General features: G+C 48.2%; 1 protein-coding gene across 1 annotated transcript in view; it reads left to right on the top strand.

Moving 5' to 3' along the window:
* Nucleotides 1-18,874, top strand: part of LOC122387686 (metabotropic glutamate receptor 2-like) — a gene marked incomplete at its 5' end in the record, with an annotated part of 42,106 nt that overhangs the window by 6,780 nt on the left and 16,452 nt on the right. Inside the window, 3 exons of the mRNA XM_043378092.1 lie at nucleotides 10,034-10,188; nucleotides 10,792-11,016; nucleotides 18,156-18,296. Coding sequence (XP_043234027.1) covers nucleotides 10,034-10,188; nucleotides 10,792-11,016; nucleotides 18,156-18,296 — 521 coding nt within the window. The remainder of the gene's footprint in view (nucleotides 1-10,033; nucleotides 10,189-10,791; nucleotides 11,017-18,155; nucleotides 18,297-18,874) is intronic.

Raw genomic sequence — 18,874 nt, 5'->3', positions numbered from 1 at the left:
GTCTGGTCAAACCATCGAGCTGGCGGCCGAAATGTGGTCTCGGCGACGACCACCGGCCGGCCGCCGCGCCGGGGAAAATTGAGCGGCAGAGCGGCACGGCAGCCGGCGCCCGGCCGCGGAAGACGCTGCCGCCTCCCCAGGGCGATATTGGCGCCGGTTTAGCGCCGACCATTTGCTGGACGCCAGACCGCAAACTGGCGCCGGGGGTGGACTGGCCGCCTACATGGGGAGAACCGGCTGAGACGCTGGATGGGACAGTCTGAGATGGTCGGATCCGGAGGGGAGGGGCCAGGTGACAGAACGGAGGCATGTCCCGTCTCAGAGCCGGAGCGGATCAAAGTTTTATTTTTATTGTTTTAAATTGTGAACTGTTTTATGTTATGACTATTGTTTTATATCATGACTCGATTCGTCATAGGGTGTGAGCCTGTTGATGACTTAACCCTCGCCCGCACATGGGAGGGGGGTGGTTGCCACCCCACCCCCCCCCCCCCAGGTAGTCTTTCTGCTCTGCACTCAACATTTTTAGAGCTAGAAGGCTGATTTTTCGTATAGCTGCTCCTCTATCCTTTCTTGATGTCCACTGAAAATGGCACCTTACTGGATCGGATGAGACTGTAAGATTCATTAGAACGGCGAGGCCCACAGCCATACACACATCGGCGCCGCAAACGCCCGTACGTACTCGGCGGCGGCATCGTGTGAACCCATGACTCATATGAAACACCCAGACACCTAGCGGCCGGCCAGACATTGCAGTTTGCACTGACGTGGAAGTGACTACAGGCGGCGGCGCCCCACGAACTGCACCCTTCCCTTTGCTGACAAACCATCACAGAGGGACCATCTTTCCCCACCTCCTCCCCACTCCCCCACTATTACATTATCTTCCCTCCAAACCCATTGTCTCCTCCTTTCATCAGTCCGTCTCGTCTTTCAGCAAGAAATCACGGCACTGACCCCATGCAGGACGCTGATCGACAGAGGGCGTGAAAGGAGTCGAGACCGAGTCGCGCCAAAAGAAAATTGGTATATGATGGTTACTCGTACCACCGATCGCCGAGCACGTGCTAATTTCAGGTTTCTGTGACTTTTGGTTTCGGAGATATGACCTGGTTTTTCAGGTCATGTCATGGCCCATATGGCCAATTCTCGACATCTTGCGTTGGCTATGGGCCTTGTGAGCTTTTGACACCTTGATTTCGGCCTTTTTTACCAGTCTTACCTCCCACCTATCATGGAACATGTTGTTCGACGATGTACAGATGTCAAGGTCAAGGTCAAGGTCAACCTAGGTCATCTAAGATAATTACGTTTTAGGCAAGCGGAATTTACTTTTTGTGAAGTTTTTTGACTGCATTTTTGGTAAAAGCTTCTCAGATCATGATTTCATGTAATATGGACACATAAACAATCGGTGCACACATCAGTATATGTATACACAGACACACACAGACATACAAACACATATAATTGACCTTGACCTAACTTGACCTGAAATGACCTCAGCAGCAAAAACCTGGTCGGGTAGTGTGAGAAAGAGGTTCTAGCTGGCTTGGCACCAGAAAACGGCATCGTCGTCGGTATATGATAAGCAGCGCACTTGATATCCAGTTCGGTGACCCAAAACAGCAACATTTTTTAGTTTGACCTGACCTGGAAGGTCAATGACTGACCTGAGAAGGTAAAACTGGGTATCATTGGATTCGTCTCTTCCCAAAGAATCTTTTCGGTCTTTACCGCTAAGCTCTATCTCCAACAGGAACGAAATGGCGCGGGGGTGGCAACCCCCCATGTGCGTTCTAGGATGGGAAAATGGCATGTGCGGGCGAGGGTTAATATATAAACTAAACTAAATATGCATACCAGGAAGAGAATGGACTGCACCGGGAGGAAAGACAGATTTGTATGAGGCTAGATAAAACAGATTTCGCATGGGGTATATCTGATTTGAAGGAAGAGTTAAATGCATTTTCGGAACAGCCATTAGGTGTTCAATGTTCATAGTACACTGAATGAAAGCCAGGACCAAACAATGTCTTTAATTACCCCGGGTATAAACATGCGCATTGCATACCATTATAGCCTGGATGCCATCGTAATCAGGCTGTATTATGCAAGGGCTTTTGTTCGGTAAGGAGGATAAATCCTAATGCATAAATTATGAATTTTTAAAAATCAGTCTGGTCTCGGCAGCTTGGCCTTTGACAGGCAAACTTATTGCAGGCCAGTTTAGTAAGCGTTGGAGATTAAGCATGGCTACGCGGGTGACGAGGCGACTTAATAGCTCAGCATTTTACGACGAAACACTAAGCTCGAGGGATTAAGAGTAATGGCAAGGATTTATGTGAAATTGTGATAAAACAAAACGTAAATGGTGCACACATTGAGGACGCAGCTTCACGTGCACGAGTCTCTTCACATAAGGCTGTCATATGATTTAAGCGGCAAATTACTTGCTATATTTTAACATTAATCGTCTCTTCAAGAGGGCTTGGACAACGCAATACTTGGAAAATGGACTGTGTCGAGTGTAAGTATACTCTGCGCCGTATGTGAGTGCGGCATTCAAAGTCCCAACCATCAATCTGTTTAATAAAACAGATGTTGCGTGAACAAATGGCAGCCTATAAATTCCTACAGTGGTGGTTTTATCATCATGCTCAAAACACGGCCACATAAATGTCCGATAGGATATTTATGACGAGCACTTACTATGGCAATATTTCGTTCATTCTAAACCACAAGGCATGCGATCGAGACAATAGCCAAAGGAATGGTCATTGTCCAGTGGTCATTCGCAATACTATCCTGCATAGTTGCAAGTGTGCGATCGCTAATAAAGAGTACAATGTTGTGTGATGCTGGTATTTGTCCAATGTAGCAATTAAACTTCTTATGTAGATCCAATTTCATGCTAGCTGGAATGATCGTCCCTGCGTATAGCGACTAAGTGATAACCTGTCCTAGCTCAAGCTGTGCCAATTGTAATGGGTCTTTCAGTTCTGATCACCTTACAAATACCGTCCCCTTACATCTCGGACAAACCCCAATCAGAGACCATCCCAAGAACGACCCAAACCGGCTCAGGTCAGCTCTCACCGCCACAGTCCTACCAGTGCTGCCCAGTGTCTGCACCCCACTTCGCCACGGTCCCAGCCCGACTCATACCTCCATACCTAACCACACCCAGCTCGGTCCAGTCCACCCCACGCCACAACCATACCGCGCCGGCGGCCGTGCTGCAGCCATACCGTCTCCACTCAGCGGCCCGTGCGGCGGACCGAGTCGAGGGCATTCGGCTGAATGCTCCGAACGAACGGACGGAGAGAAGAAAACAGCCCGCGACCAGACCAATCCCGGGAAACCAAACACTACAAATCCGCTGCCGGCAAAAGGTTTTTAGAGATAAATATCGAACGCAGAGTGCTATTCTGGCGCTGTGGTGTATGGTGTGTTTATTGTAACGCGTTCATCATGCAATTCGTTGTTTTGGTTGTTTTCATTCATGAAATCGGGACACTGAGTGCGGAGCCGTGTGATCGTATACCAGGTCTTGGCGTATATCACCAGTACTACTCATTAACTCAGATACACATGCGTTCGTGTTCCGCTTCGATCTAAATCTAAAACAATCAAACCGATCCGTCAGGTCGGTTTGCCGATCTCTGTCAGCTCTGACCGACCTGGCTCGGCGGACGAGTTCCGCACTTGTCCAGTTTGTTTGCCGCCCGGATTGGTCTGTGTTCAGGACAAAGTTGTACTCGATCGTATCTCTCGACTGTGATTCGGACGGGTCGCTCGTCCCCTCTGCCCCCCCCCCCCCCCCACCACCTTCCCCGCTCGCCTCTCTGGTGTCCAACTTTGCGACCGGCGCGCATGAATGAACCACTAATTGGGCTTCTCTCTCGAATCCTGTCCAGAAAACCGTGGAGCGAGTTCCACTCCGCAGCCAGTTGCTGTGGGTTTTTGGGCTCACCAGCGGTGGAGATCGCTGGGTGATTTGATAGCTGTCACTGGACAGCTGTTGGGCGTGTTTGTATCCAATGTTACCGTGTAACTACCTGTCGTGGGTGGTAATTCAACTGGTGCCGGTAGACACCGTGACCCTCCGCGGTCCGTGACCGACCTCTGTCGTTGAGTCAGCCGACAGCCAGAGGTGAGGCCGGTGGAGCCCACTCGCTCCTGGCTGTCAGTTCTCACCAGACGGACTCGGAGCCCACACTCCGATCTGCATGTTGCCTCTGTCGCCCCGGGCGCTGTAAAAGGCCGCCAATGCAGCCGACTGAATCAGCAAGACGGATCAACATTCCGCCGGAATAGCCGCCCCACATCGTGCGGTCTATTGAGAACGAAAGAAGCTCTTCCTAGAAAGGCATTTTTGACGCCGTTTGATGCTCTTTTCAGACTACAGTAGGCTGTCTTATTTGCAAGTGGAGGCGACTTATTTTGTCCACATCATAGAATGATCTCACAGCTTCATCCTTTGAAGTTCCGCGAACAGGGTGCCCATTGAATTTCATAGGGCCTCCAGGAACACGGGCAGTCGGAAGTGTGGTGAATTTCGACCGAATCGCCTAATTTCTTTAAAAAACTGATTGTTGAATATGCAGAGTCACGTTCGTTAAAAGTAACTCAAGAAGCGCAATTGTATTGCGTTTGAATATGAAATTGTTGTATGCCTATACCTGCCTATTTGAAAACAGCCGTGGTGATTCCTGCTGGCTCATTTAATAGCCCAGCGACATTGATAAGCACGGGTGCATATTGGTAGCTCACGACAATTATGAGTCATATTTGTCGTGAGCAACCAATATGCACCGGTACTTATCAATATCACCTTACGCGGAAATCACAACAAAGACAATTTCCTCCCCAGCAGTGGGTCCATTTGCTTCACAGCACTATTCATGCGAGCGTTTATGAATCCATCAAAGGGCGCTGTGACCCCACCTCCCATGGTGGACACTGACCAGTCCCTGCCCCCGTGGCCTGGGCGGGTCAGTACTCGGTGACAAACCGTTGGTCATAAGTCTGAGTTATTATCTCGTCTGGCCGCTGTCCGAGCGAGCCGTGACAGCGTGCCGCCGCCATCACTCTGATGGTGCTCTCTGACAGATCTGTCATGTTTGATGGCCAGAAACGAATCATGATGTTATGCAATACCTATGCCGTATGTATGCATAGTGCATACTGCATGAGCCCACTGAGTACGAAAAGAGCAAATGCATTGTTTGATATCATGGACTAGACATCGTGATGATTATTACAGATGACGTTTTAGTTATGTCCCAATCCAATAAATACTTTAAATGAATCTCAGATATTTAATATCGGTAACCAAAGGTCAAGCTATTTTTGACATCTTCGACGTCTGCATCATAGGTCAACGGAAGAAAGCTAGACCTGGCGTTTGTTTCTTACGAAATGCTCTCAAACTAAACGCAGCAGTTAGCGTTGCGCCTCCCTGAATGCGTTTCTTCCTTAACGTTCCAGGACATTTCTATCAAGGTTCAGTTATGCAAGCTTCTTCGATCTATTTGCAGTGATGAGACTCGTGTAAATAACCCAAACGCTCAAATCCCATCATTGCTTTCTTTCCCAGAGTTCAGTCGAATAGAGCCTCACATCTGCAGACGGTTGAGGGTGGGACATTAACATCTGTCACGGTACCTCTCTTATCGAGCGTATCTGCCTGTGCACCATCAGCGTCCCCCGGGTCACTTGGGGACCATCTTCCCAGACCACCTGTTCCCACAGGAGGGGGCGGGCAGCTGCCTAACGGATTCCCCTTCCCACACCACGCCGCCTACGATCCACAGCACCGCTTACGATCTGTGACACCGCTTATGATCAGTTCCGTAGCCCAGTAAGAGCTAAGGGATCATGGGGACGGACCCGGGTCTGGGGTAAGTTCGGTCCAAATGAAAATTATGCGTTCAAGCTCTGAGTCTAAGGCATCTGATTCAGATCTTCGGGTCTGAGTCTAAATCCGAATCCCAATTCGAACCTCGCTAAATATTCTCTAATTTGCTATCATGGTGCAGCAGAGGCGACCGAATCAGATCAGTCGTTCGTAAGATCTCTGACAGTTCCGTCGATCCTACCCACCTGGTCTGACCCTGGCAATGACGTCATGACCTCTACATCATGGCGGGCCGGCCTCACACAGACGGCGGCATACAGCTGGTAATTATGCAGGTCATCGGTCTGGCCGGCTTCCAGGGATCATCGGAGCCGCCAGCCGTCAACCCGATAACGCGCCCCGACGGCCACCCCGTGACCCTGTCCGAACGAGCCAGGCGTGAACGAACGGCATTTCTCCGCTCCCCTTCCCCGCACCGACCCCTTTTCCCCTCTACTCCGGGCCTAAAACGGCGGAGGGGTCGCAAGGAAAAGCTACAGCGATGGCTGTAGTATCTTGTAGTATTCAGCTATTAGGAGCAATAACGCAAATTTACCGAGCCTGCTATGAACACGATCAGCTAAAATGCTTCGAAAATAATGTTCCGCTATCGACGTCTGTCTCTCCAATTCAGACATTCTGCGGCAGCATTTCGGCTGACGGCGGCGCGGCCGAGCGAGCTGGCCTTTCGGTTGTCGTCGCCCTCTCAGCTCAAGCCGCATCCATCATGCATCTGCCGGCGCCAGATAAGGATGACGGCTCGCTTCACGCCCGCTGGATAGTCGAGAGGGTCGCCGTCCTTCTGAACGGCGCTTCCATTATCTTTGTAGAGCGACGCCGCCGCTTTCGAACGAATAAGATAGCCTTATTGAAACGCCATCATTGTGTGGTGCCAATGCGCCTGGTATGGAGATGAGACGCGTGAACTGAGAACTTTTAAAGTTCATACGTTTGCATCTGATATCATGAAATTGACCGACAATCTTTACAGACTGCTGTAACATGGGTCAGTGTGCGTCTCGTGCTATGCATTACAAAAGGCTCAACGCGCCTTATCAAAATCATTGACGACTCTGCCTAAGTTATAACAGCATTATTCCAGTGTTATGTTGCGACTGATGTGTGGTTATTATATCTACAAACTAGCTAAGGCTTACATGGCATATTTTTTCTTATGCTTTCTCCAGAAAACAATTTTCGACTGCCCTCAGTGTGCTGTTGCGCTGGCAGTCGAGTGCGCTGAGGTAGACTGTCCCGCCCAGCACCGAGGCAGCGCGGCACAGTCTGCCTATCCAGGGCTCCGGCTTTGGAACGATGTGATGCAGATATGGCACGGTATGTTAGTGGAAATGTGAAAAACTGTGCACGTACGACAATCTGAAAACTTCAAGAATTAACCAGAGCGGGTACCCGCTATGAAAAAATATACGTTTGTGGTCATCATTGACGAATGGTAAATGCACATTGCAGTTCATTACATTTTAAAACTATCCTTGAAAACACTGAATCGCGGTTTCATCGACTATGCAGCTATGCTTTACGAGGCGCTGTTATTTTTCCACAAGTTCAAGCGATCGCAGAAACTTCCTCTGACGTTTTATCCCAAAAACTCATCGCGATGCTCCTTAATGCGTTATTTGTTCCACATCGCCATCTTTTAGCGTAAACAAGGCTCGCAAAAACTTCCGCGCTTGCCACAGCGCCGTTTCGGGCACCCATCATACGGAAGCACTGCAGCATATGGTGGCCCCTCCGAATGACGACGATCTGAGCGGACGACCCGCCACGTCCCACTTCGCGTCCGCTATTGAGCCGGGGCGAATGTTTTCGCTGGGCGGCGAGGCAGGGGTTGGGGCCGGGTCTGGGGCCGGGGTGGGAGGCAGACCTCCGGCTGTCAGTTGGAGAACACGTCTTGTCATCACCAGTCGGCCCCCGCGGCGACCCAAGCCAATCATCCCTCTCGGGTCGCTGGAGCCGATGCGGCATACCGTTTACTGGCGTTGTGAACAGCAGTTGCTCGGTGCCCGTGACAGTGATACACTAGCAGCAAATAAATGGAAAGGCAGCTGAGGAAAAATCATGCCTAAATCTGCAAATTGCGATCTTGGTTCTTCCAACCGCTACAAAAACTATCACCGGAAGCACCAAACAAACAGAAATTGTGAAGAATAGATGCCAAAATATAGTATCATCAGCGTCGCTCAGCATCATTGGTGTGATAAACTGTAGTACTTAGCCCACTCTCTACAGAGAGCATCCACCGGTATACCGTGATGTTTACTTCTATTGTGCGCGTTCTCCTGAAGAGAAATGGACGTTCGGGAATACGGTCGGCGTAGCGGCCATCGTTTATTCCCGTTTGGTGTAACACTGATGGAGAGACGCCGTCTCGGCGGGCGGGGAGAGGCCTTGCGGACACCGCCTCCTCTCACCGCCGGCTGGAGTGGGCGGAGGCGGAGGACAGCTCCTCTGAGTGTCACCGGGGGTCCATCTGGGAGGTTTGGGGGCCCATCCCCTCTTCTGACGGAGACTGTGAGCGGCCCGAGATCGCACCACATCCATCGGCCAGTCCGCCGGCACGGCGCGCGCCTCCACTCCATCAGACTCGCTGCTCGACGCCCGCCGCCCGCCGCCCTCGCCCCCGCCCGACGCTGCCGGCGTCAGACAGCGGTGCGAAATCAGCATCGCTCGTCGAGGAAACGGATCCGGCTGCTTGTACATGCATGCTCGCGCGCGGCAGGGAGAGACGAGAGGTCTGAGGGAACGCCCCGCGGCGCTGACGCGAACGGAGAGAATGCAGCTCCCTCCCGCCGGCAGGGAAGGTGATCGGAATATACAATTACCCTGGATGAGGCTAGTTGTATGGGAGTGACCAGATGGGGAGGATGGTCGATTAGATCGATACAGCACTGCCTATCTAATTCAATGATCGTTAATGAAGACAGGGAATAATTTATATAATCATTTATTGTAAATTGTAATGCGCACATTCAACGAGAATTAGTTATCCAAACACAAAAAGGTACCATTGTAATTTAGGAGCTGCAAGCACCGCTAGCGTTTTTACGCAAACACATCTCAGCACAAAGTTCAGGCTAACTAGTTGGGCTGCACGGTTTATCATCAAAGGCTTGAGAAGGGTTGTTTACTACGCAATACGCATTCATTCTACGTGGTCCCATGGGAAGTAATATGATAAAACGGTTAATGGTTAGTTGGCTCGGCTAAATGCCTACAGACCGAGGTGAGGATGGGCATTGCAGATGAGGCCACCATTCCAGCTGACTGCATTTCCGTAGTGCAACATAATTGGTGCATGCATAAATGAACAGATACGGAAGCTCAGAGAGAAATTGCTCACCGAGTCTAGTTTGTTTCCCTGCTAATGATAACTAATAAGACCAGCTCATTGTACACAACACACTAGCAATTGTCGTCCAGGGTAATGGTATTTGAATGATAAATGATCCAATTTATTTACTCAACGCTAATGATGGCTGCGTTTTAGGAGTTCGATCTCACTTCTGCAGCCTACTGGTGGGTATTTGATGTATTCAGCAGCATCGGTCGGCTGACTCAGCTTCTCTAAAAGGCCCAGTGTGCGGTGTTGCCGAGCTAATTCCACTAATCTCGGCCACGATCCTAATTGGCTATTAATTACCCGATTTTTGCCTAAATGTACGGTTTGAATTTGTGATGATGTGTTCCTTCCTCTGTAATTTACGAGCAATGCAGAGACACTTATAATTAGCGTTAACTTGTTTGTCTTTTTTTTCCTGTATTCTCCGTTAATAAGGCCATAATGTTTGGGTGATTATCATGAAGCATATTTTTTCTCAAATAGTTGCATATAGGTGTGAGCACTTGTTGAACAATGAATAACTTCAAGATATAATAGAGCACAAAAATAAAGCAGAGAAGTTCATCTTATACCAAATATAGGTACAATCTCAGTTGTTTTCCTCACAATTTTCTCGGCACTGTATTAACTCCATCGCCTCGCGGGCACGGCGTCTTGTTTTCATTCTGGAGCATAATCGCTGCGATTTGGTGTCAACTGGCAATTTTCCGGCGGCGCGGCTGGCGCTGGCCGCGGGCTGTGACGAGCGCCGCTCTGGTGCCCGGCAGGAAACTTTTGGCGGCCGCTGTGCGCGCCAACATCACGGACCGCTTCCTCTGGGTGGGCAGCGACTCGTGGGGTGCCAAGGTGCACCCGGTCAGGAACCAGGAGCACGTGGCCGAGGGCGCCATCACCATCCTGCCCCAGCGCACCCCGCTGCCCGGTGAGTCCGATATGACGCACGCGAGATAGATGGGATGCCGGAAGGTGCCTGCACGCCTCCATTCCAAAAACTGTGCTGTGTGATACAACCACAAAATATGTACTTCAAAACACTTATGTTGGCTTTTAAGTTATTTCTGACGAGTTTTAGCTGCCAATCTAAAGCTATCAAAGCTACTTGTTTTCTTAGTTTTTTTGCCGTTTGCCTAAGATATTTCCGCATCTAGAGTCCTGGGCTAATTATTGTAATGCTGATAACCTCTGATATTGGCTAAATATAAATTACAAATTTAAAAGAGAGAAATAACTATTCGAGAAGCCTTCGGCATTTCGTTATCATCAGCCCACTGCACAATTTGAGAGCTAATGATGGCGCAATATCAAAAGCTTTTCGAAAAGTCGCTTTCTTTCTTTTGCATTCGGAATATACATATATGCAGGTAGCGTGAGAGTTGGGTTATTTTATTTACTATTTTTAGCTAGGTGTCTCAAACTAGCGTTAAAGTATATTCAAGTTCCTGAAGTAATTAAAAGAGTTCATTAAAAAACATTTTAACGTCAATGTTGGCAAGATGAATCATTAAAATATAATCGTGTTTGACAGGGTTCGACAAATATTTCCGCTCCTTGCGGCCGCCGGTGCGGGAGGACGACTGTATCGGAGGCCAACCACGGCGACCGCACATCAACTGCCGCGACATCTGGTTCCACGAGTTCTGGAGCCAGGCCTTCAACTGCACATTCGACCGGAGGGAGCGGGGCGTGCGCCGCTGCACGGGCAACGAGACGCTCACCAAGTACAAACAGGAGGGACTCGTGCCGTTTGTAGGTGAGTGACGGGACGGAGACGGGACGGAGACGGGACGGAGACGGGACGGAGACGGGACGGAGACGGGACGGAGACGGGACGGAGACGGGAAGGAGACAGGACGGAGACGCGACATAGGCGGGACGGAGACGGGACGGAGACGGGACGGAGACGGGACGGAGACGGGACGGAGACGGAGGCGGAGATGGGACGGAGACGGAGGCGGAGGCAGAGACGGGGACGGAGACGGGACGGAGACGGGAAGGAGACAGGACGGAGACGCGACAGAGACGGGGCGGAGACTGGACGGAGACGGGACGGAGACGGGACAGAGATGGAGACGGAACGGAGACGGGACGGAGACGGGACGGAGACGGGAGAGACGGGACGGAGACGGGACGGAGACGGGACGGAGACGGGACGGAGACGCGGCGGAGACGGGGGTTGGTGCCTGGTGGTACTGGTAAGTGGAATCGGTTGTCTGAGGCTGGCCCGAGAGTGCATCAGATTGGTTCCGCGAACTGGGCCACATGCATGGTACTTACCGGGACGGTATTTGCAGAATTCAGGTCGATGAGAAAGACGGAGCAAGCCTGCTGTTCCCCGGCATTGCTATATGCTGAAACAAGCAGGTCCAGATTATAAACGCTTGCATGTGTATATATTGTGCAGTGTGTGCACTGTGCATTCATTTGGAACAGGTAACAGATAAAGCTACGATTGGAAAAGGATTCATACCGATACGCTGATAGGCTTGTATCATATCTGTTCTAATAATCTGTTCGTGTAGTTTGTCCTTTGATGGTTTTAGAAGGAGAATAAACTTTAGTAAAAGACATAAAACCGCGTTCATGAGGTTGTGATCATTATTCAAGTCAGACCGGTTTCGTTCCACAGTGAGAACATCTTCAGTGACAATATAAACAGATATGTAAGTTACATGTTTTGATGGGATGATTACCCTGACACAATATCGAAATTATTTGCACACACATATGCACACATGCAAAACTCAGTAAGTACACTTCTTCCAGGTGGAGAATTGTTCTACTTAATGATGACGACGCGCGACGGTGATACAAATGCACAGTGCACATGAGAGCAGTTGCACACCATTGGGTACACACATCATAGAGCTAAGCGGTGACATTGAGAGGATATGCCGATGAAATGTCGTTTATTTTTGGTCGCAACCGAAAGATGTATAGTGATTCTAAAATTCTTAAATCAGGGAACGAGCTGTTCGTACCCAGAATTTCAAAATTATCAATCGTAAACGGAGCGTCACATGATAACGCATGATCTCTAATGGACGAAACTGCTGGGGTTGATGACATCAGTCCGGTACGAGGAGATCTGCCTTGGTGTTGAGCCACTCTGGTGAATAAACGTTGATACGTGGAACCAACGTATGACGCCTGGCATGAGGCGCAACTAAATTTGTAAATGACACAATATATTTATATTGTGTTTATATTTATTTATACTGTTTATATTGTCACTGAAGATGTTCTCACTGTGGAACGAAACCGGTCTGACTTGAATAATGATCACAACCTCATGAACGCGGTTTTATGTCTTTTACTAAAGTTTATTCTCCTTCTAAAACCATCAAAGGACAAACTACATGAATTGATAGTCCGCGACTACGGCAGAAAACGTCTGAAGGATGTGTTCTCCTACATTGCAACGGAAAAGAAAAAAGAAAAATGTATCTTAGATCATAAGTTTCTTACAACATGCAAGACCTATGGCATCTTCCCGAAGTTTCTTCGCTTCAAACTGTACAGGAAGTCGCTTCGCAATCAGTCATTTTACCGATCATGGCAAGCCCAGTTACTAGATCAAGAAATTAAACTAAAACAACGAAGAGTTTTAGAACTTCGAGACTCTTGCTCAAGCCAAAGAAACTCACTGCGCCAGTCCCTTTCATTTTTGAAATTTCATTGGCTCTCTGATCATGTCCGCTCTCTATTACGGACGTTCGTCAAAAAGCAAGAAAATGTTCACTTGCAGAAGTTGCAGCGCATCGGAATTCATGGTGACTGTCAGCCCTGTGACCCGGAAAAAGTCATCTTTAATCTATCGTCAAAACCAGTACCGAGAAGAATCAAGTTCCTCCTCGCCTTCGGCCTGGAGTTCAAACTACCGGTGTGGAAGTTGAACTTCTATAACTATTTTTTACATTTCGAAAAGCTAGTTCTGTCCGTATCCAAGCTACCGCTTCCACAACGTTTCACCTTCCAAGATGTCAAGACCAAGATACGAAATATTTGTCATAAACACTTTCATGGCTTCAAGCCTTCCAAAGTCTTCTCTTCAATTTTCTCGAAAGAAGATGTCGCCTCACTTCGAGAGTGGGCTACCGATCCGTCTATTGTTGTCACCAAGCCGGACAAAGGTAGGGGTGTCGTGATTCTCGATAGGAGTGAGTACGTTGAAAAGATGTCCACTGTTTTAGCTGATGACTCGAAATTTTGCTTGATAAGCGACTCTGTTGATAAGCCATCGCTTCAGTCAGGTTCCATACACAAAATCATGTTACAAGTTGAAGATAAAGTTAATAGGTTGTTGGGTAAAATGAAGAAATTGGGTATGATCTCGAAGGAACTGTACAGCGACTTATTCGCGTCCGGCTCCGTCCCAGGAGTTCTCTACGGGCTCCCTAAGGTACATAAGATGCTTGTTCCATTGCGACCCATTTTTTCAGCATGTGGGACGCCTACGTTTAAACTTGCCAAATATTTGGTTTCGATTTTGGCTCCCCTCACCGTGAACGCGTATACTGTGCAAAATAGTTACCAATTCGTAAATGACATTCAGCAACTTGAGGTTAAAGAGGGCATGTTTATGGCTAGTTTCGACGTTGAAAGTTTATTCACGAACATACCAGTTACAGAAACCATAGATATCTGCACAGAGTCATTATTTCGGAACTGCTCAACGGTAGCAGGGATAGCTAAGAACTGTTTTAGGTCTTTGCTTGAGATTTCAGTACTAAATTCGTACTTTATCTTTGACCAGAAGTTATACAAACAGGTTGATGGGGTGGGAATGGGTCTACCGTTAGGCCCTACGTTTGCTAACGCATTCTTGTGTCATCATGAGAAGAACTGGCTTGATAACTGTCCTCGAGAATACCGTCCCGTCTACTTTAGAAGATATGTCGATGATTGTTTTATGATTTTCGAGCATCATTCACATGTTGACAAGTTTCTCAACTACTTAAATATTCAGCACCCAAGAATGAAATTTACGAAAGAAACGGAGACTAACAGCATGATCTCTTTTCTTGATGTATATGTAAAACGAACAGCTAGTGGCTTTGAAACCTCAGTTTACAGAAAGAAAACTTTCACTGGCCTTGGAACTAGCTTCTTTAGCTCTATTCCAATGCTCATAAAGAGGGCAATTGTGAAATCAGCCATATTTCGTGCCTTTCGGATCAGTTCAACCTACAGATTGTTCGATTTAGAAGTGAAGTTTTTAACGTCATTCTTTTGCAATAATGGGTTACCAAAGCGACTTGTAGATTTTTCAGTTCGGAAGTTCCTACAGAAGCAGTTCAGTCCAGCCCCAACCGTAGCTTCAGTTAAAAGGCTGGAAAAATACTTTGTATTACCTTTCTATGGTGAGCAATCGCTTAAGATGCATCGTGAAGTCGTGTCCCTATTAACGAAATATTATCCATATCTGAACCCTAAAGTAGTTTTGCGTAACCAGTTCACGATTGGAACATTGTTCCGTTACAAGGACAAACTGCCCAAGCCGAGTCGCTCTGGTGTCATTTACAAATTTAGTTGCGCCTCATGCCAGGCGTCATACGTTGGTTCCACGTATCAACGTTTATTCACCAGAGTGGCTCAACACCAAGGCAGATCTCCTCGTACCGGACTGATGTCATCAACCCCAGCAGTTTCGTCCATTAGAGATCATGCGTTATCATGTGACGCTCCGTTTACGATTGATAATTTTGAAATTCTGGGTACGAACAGCTCGTTCCCTGATTTAAGAATTTTAGAATCACTATACATCTTTCGGTTGCGACCAAAAATAAACGACATTTCATCGGCATATCCTCTCAATGTCACCGCTTAGCTCTATGATGTGTGTACCCAATGGTGTGCAACTGCTCTCATGTGCACTGTGCATTTGTATCACCGTCGCGCGTCGTCATCATTAAGTAGAACAATTCTCCACCTGGAAGAAGTGTACTTACTGAGTTTTGCATGTGTGCATATGTGTGTGCAAATAATTTCGATATTGTGTCAGGGTAATCATCCCATCAAAACATGTAACTTACATATCTGTTTATATTGTCACTGAAGATGTTCTCACTGTGGAACGAAACCGGTCTGACTTGAATAATGATCACAACCTCATGAACGCGGTTTTATGTCTTTTACTAAAATCTGTTCGTGTAATGTGACGTGCGCCTTTAACGTCCATTTTTGAAAATGGTTTTCAATTTTTGGTGATAAGTAATTACCTAATTATTCGTCTTAGTGTGTGGTACATGCATGCAGTTTGTGTCTGAAAAAGGAAATATCTTCACACAACATTGCAATTTCAAACAGACAAAAATACCGCTCATCTTTACCATTACCTCCTCTTATCATTTTTACCTCCTCTTTACCCAAAAAACAATCAGCAGCTACAATTCATATCCGCTGGCGCAACTGTCGCCACTGTCGAGCGTTGGTTGACCCGCGCGAACTGCGATTAAGACCGAAATAGTGCGACTGGCTGGCGGCGCGGGCCGCCATACGCTATGCTAATGCGGGCCAATATTAACTGCCACAAATGGGCTGTCAGGGGTCAGGTCCAATTGTGCTAGTGACTGACGGTAGGCATTTGTTGGTCATCAGCACGGCGCGACACGGCGCCAGAGTGGAGGGATGTTAGGAAAGGTAGAGGAGGGAGGAAGAGCAGAGAAAAGGGAAAGAGGAGGAGGCAGGGGATGTGAGGAATGGGGATCAGAAACAGCAAGCAAGAGATCGGAGAAAAAAGAACGAAGGAGGAGATGCAAATTAGAGAGAGAGAGACAGAGAGAGAGAGAGAGAGAGAGAGAGAGAGAGAGAGAGAGAGAGAGAGAGAGAGAGAGAGAGAGATTCAGAGGGTCAGAGTAACAGGACTAGGAGAAATCCAGGGACGGTATACCCGGTCAACCCCTGAGCGGTCAGTGCGCGTACAGTCTGGCACTCCCATGCGTCTGGGACACCGCTGCACCGACCACCCCTGGGTGGCGGCGAGATAGTCCGTAGTGGTTACAATGTGAGAGTCAGGCGCTCCCCGGTCGGCCCGAGCACCGATTGTGCTGCAGACGGGCAGAGCGGCCGCCGTAATGGATACAGGTAGTGGGGAGCGGCGGCCGACCGGTCGGCTCTGTAGGACAACCACAGCCGAGGGAGGCTGAGTGCCACCGCGGCAGGGAGGAAATATAATAATGGAAAATATAATCAGGATAAGCAGCCACAGGAAGTAGGCATACAACGGGGCAAGACGGAAACGAATGGAGGGAGATGAATGACTCACTAATGAAAGGTAGTCGGATAACGGATCCATGTTCTAAGCATATTGCGCGTCATATGACATGTAACATTAGATCCCGTGCACATATTATGATAGATGGACGAAAGATATTTGGGGATGAGTGCTGTTCTTCAGAGAAGTTGCCATTAATCGCGTAATTCACCGTATATACTGTGGCTGTTACGCATTACATGTGATATAGTCAGCGTTTGTTGTTTACCTTATGTGCAGGATCACAGCTCATAATAACGCTATTGTTATGCTTCGATTCCTTTGGCGGGTCTGGAGAACCTAATGGAGTTGAATTGCCTTCATATAGCTAGGCCAGGGAAGCTATCGATTTGGCAACTAACGGAACGTGAGTTTCCGCTCACAACAATCAGAAAAATAGCGGACGGAAAAAGGATTGGATATTGCCGGCAGGATATCGTAGATATGGAGTAAATCTGCGCACTTTTTTCTTTTTATATGCGAGATGTCTCCGCAGCTGATAAAAACGGCAGTGCTGCAGATTGGGATAGTTAGATCGGAAACTGCTAAAGTCTACATTGAACCTGCTGCTCGATTGTTATCCAAACATCGTCAGACAATTCAACAAGAAACTGATGCTGCAGCGCTTTGTGAAGTTAGGAATCGTAATCCATTCCGGGCTCCATTCGGCAAATGGAAAATGAAACTGCAATATTATGAGATAGATGATTCGGTCTAAAAATGCTGACACCGGCTATCCGTTTTGCTGTACGTGACTCACGTATGACGGCTTCATCGACCAAATTCAGAGGAAAAATAGCACAACTGCATGATGTAAGATATAGCATCTGGTTGTATCAAATACACCTTTAATGTAATTACATGCAAATTCCATCTGTTTTCTATATATAAGTATAGCACTTCAAACTGTCCCTGTCCGGTCCATTTCGGGTCTGTCGTCGCCCGCCCGACACCTTCTCGACAGGACACCATTGAAGTAGCGAGGCTGCGGCCTTACACCGCGATCAGCTGTTCAATCGGCGCTGCCATTTGCGACGAGCTTATCTTGAGCCAGTTCAAGACAGATGGCGGCATAAAACCGGCCGGTTGGGACCATTCAGCTGTTCTGGGCCATTGGGCGGGTATAAATCGGCTTTGGATAGTGGTGCCCCCCGAGCTTGGCCGCCTGCCGTGCGGCCAAAATGATCTCTCACCGCCTCCGATGCTCTTAACAAATAGCAGCGTGCTTAAATGGTCCAACCTGGGAGGAGCGATGAACGCCCCCAGCTCCGGCCCTTTTGTTTCTCGCGGCTGATGCCTTGAAATGTGGCATATGCCTCTGAAGGTTGAGCTTTTAAGCACCCAGTGTGGTTCCATCGTAAATTGCGGCCTAATGACATTGAGAAAGGTGGAAAGTTTCCCCAGAATTACTTGAGTTCCCCACCTGCTCCAGCTACATTGAGATGAATTATTTTAAGTGGAGGATTTGAACGAAAATGTTTGAAATTTCCTCGACAATCACGTCAATTCACAGCATAGAAAACCGATATTGTATGTGGCTGCATGATGCTAATGTACCAACCAGCAGTATCAACGACGTCCTTTCAATCCATTTCACCACCAATGACGCCATCACTGACGTCACATTTCGTCGCCAGTGGACGCCGTGTACGCGCTGGCTCACGCGCTGCACAACATGCTGGTGGCGCGCTGTGGCGGAGTGACCCTCTGCAAGGAGGTGCAACCGGTACCCGATGGACAGCAGCTGCTCAAACATATCCGGAACGTCTCCTTCATAGGTGAGGCCGCATGGATCGGAGAAACGTCTTCTTTGATGTCATTGTCGAGTGTCGAGTGAAGGTATGTACTTACCAGACGACAGAACTGTGTCATATCAGTTGTATACAATTCCACATGCGTAAATAAGGCTGTCTGAGCGTAGTACAACATGCTAACCTTTTTTGGGGGGTAAAAATGAGCCTATTTTGGTGAAGAAGTATAACTGGAATGGCGCATAGATTCCCAGACAGAACTGTGCAAAGTAACTCAATTCACGTCATTAGGTTCGGGATTCTTGGTGACTAGTTCTAGCTTTATAATGGTATACGCTTTGTCATGACCATGGCCGAGTAGTACCCTTTGACCTCCTCAATCCTCTTGAGGCGCCCCCATGCATGACGAGCCCCATAATCAGATCAGAGTCATATTGGATGTGCTATGACTGGCTGGCCCAGGAAGGCTTGCCTCTTCGGAAAGTCGCGTGACTTGCTCTTATACCTACAGGGTTGGGCAGATAAATTGGGACAAAATACATATTTGCATTTAGAACGCCGTAGCTTAGAAATTTGTAAACATAGGCATTTCAAATATGGATCAC

Source organism: Amphibalanus amphitrite, unplaced genomic scaffold, assembly GCF_019059575.1.
Source record: "Amphibalanus amphitrite isolate SeventyFive unplaced genomic scaffold, NRLGWU_Aamphi_draft 000294F_arrow, whole genome shotgun sequence".
Lineage (NCBI taxonomy): Eukaryota > Metazoa > Arthropoda > Thecostraca > Balanomorpha > Balanidae > Amphibalanus > Amphibalanus amphitrite.
This window is presented reverse-complemented; position numbering and strand designations above follow the sequence as displayed.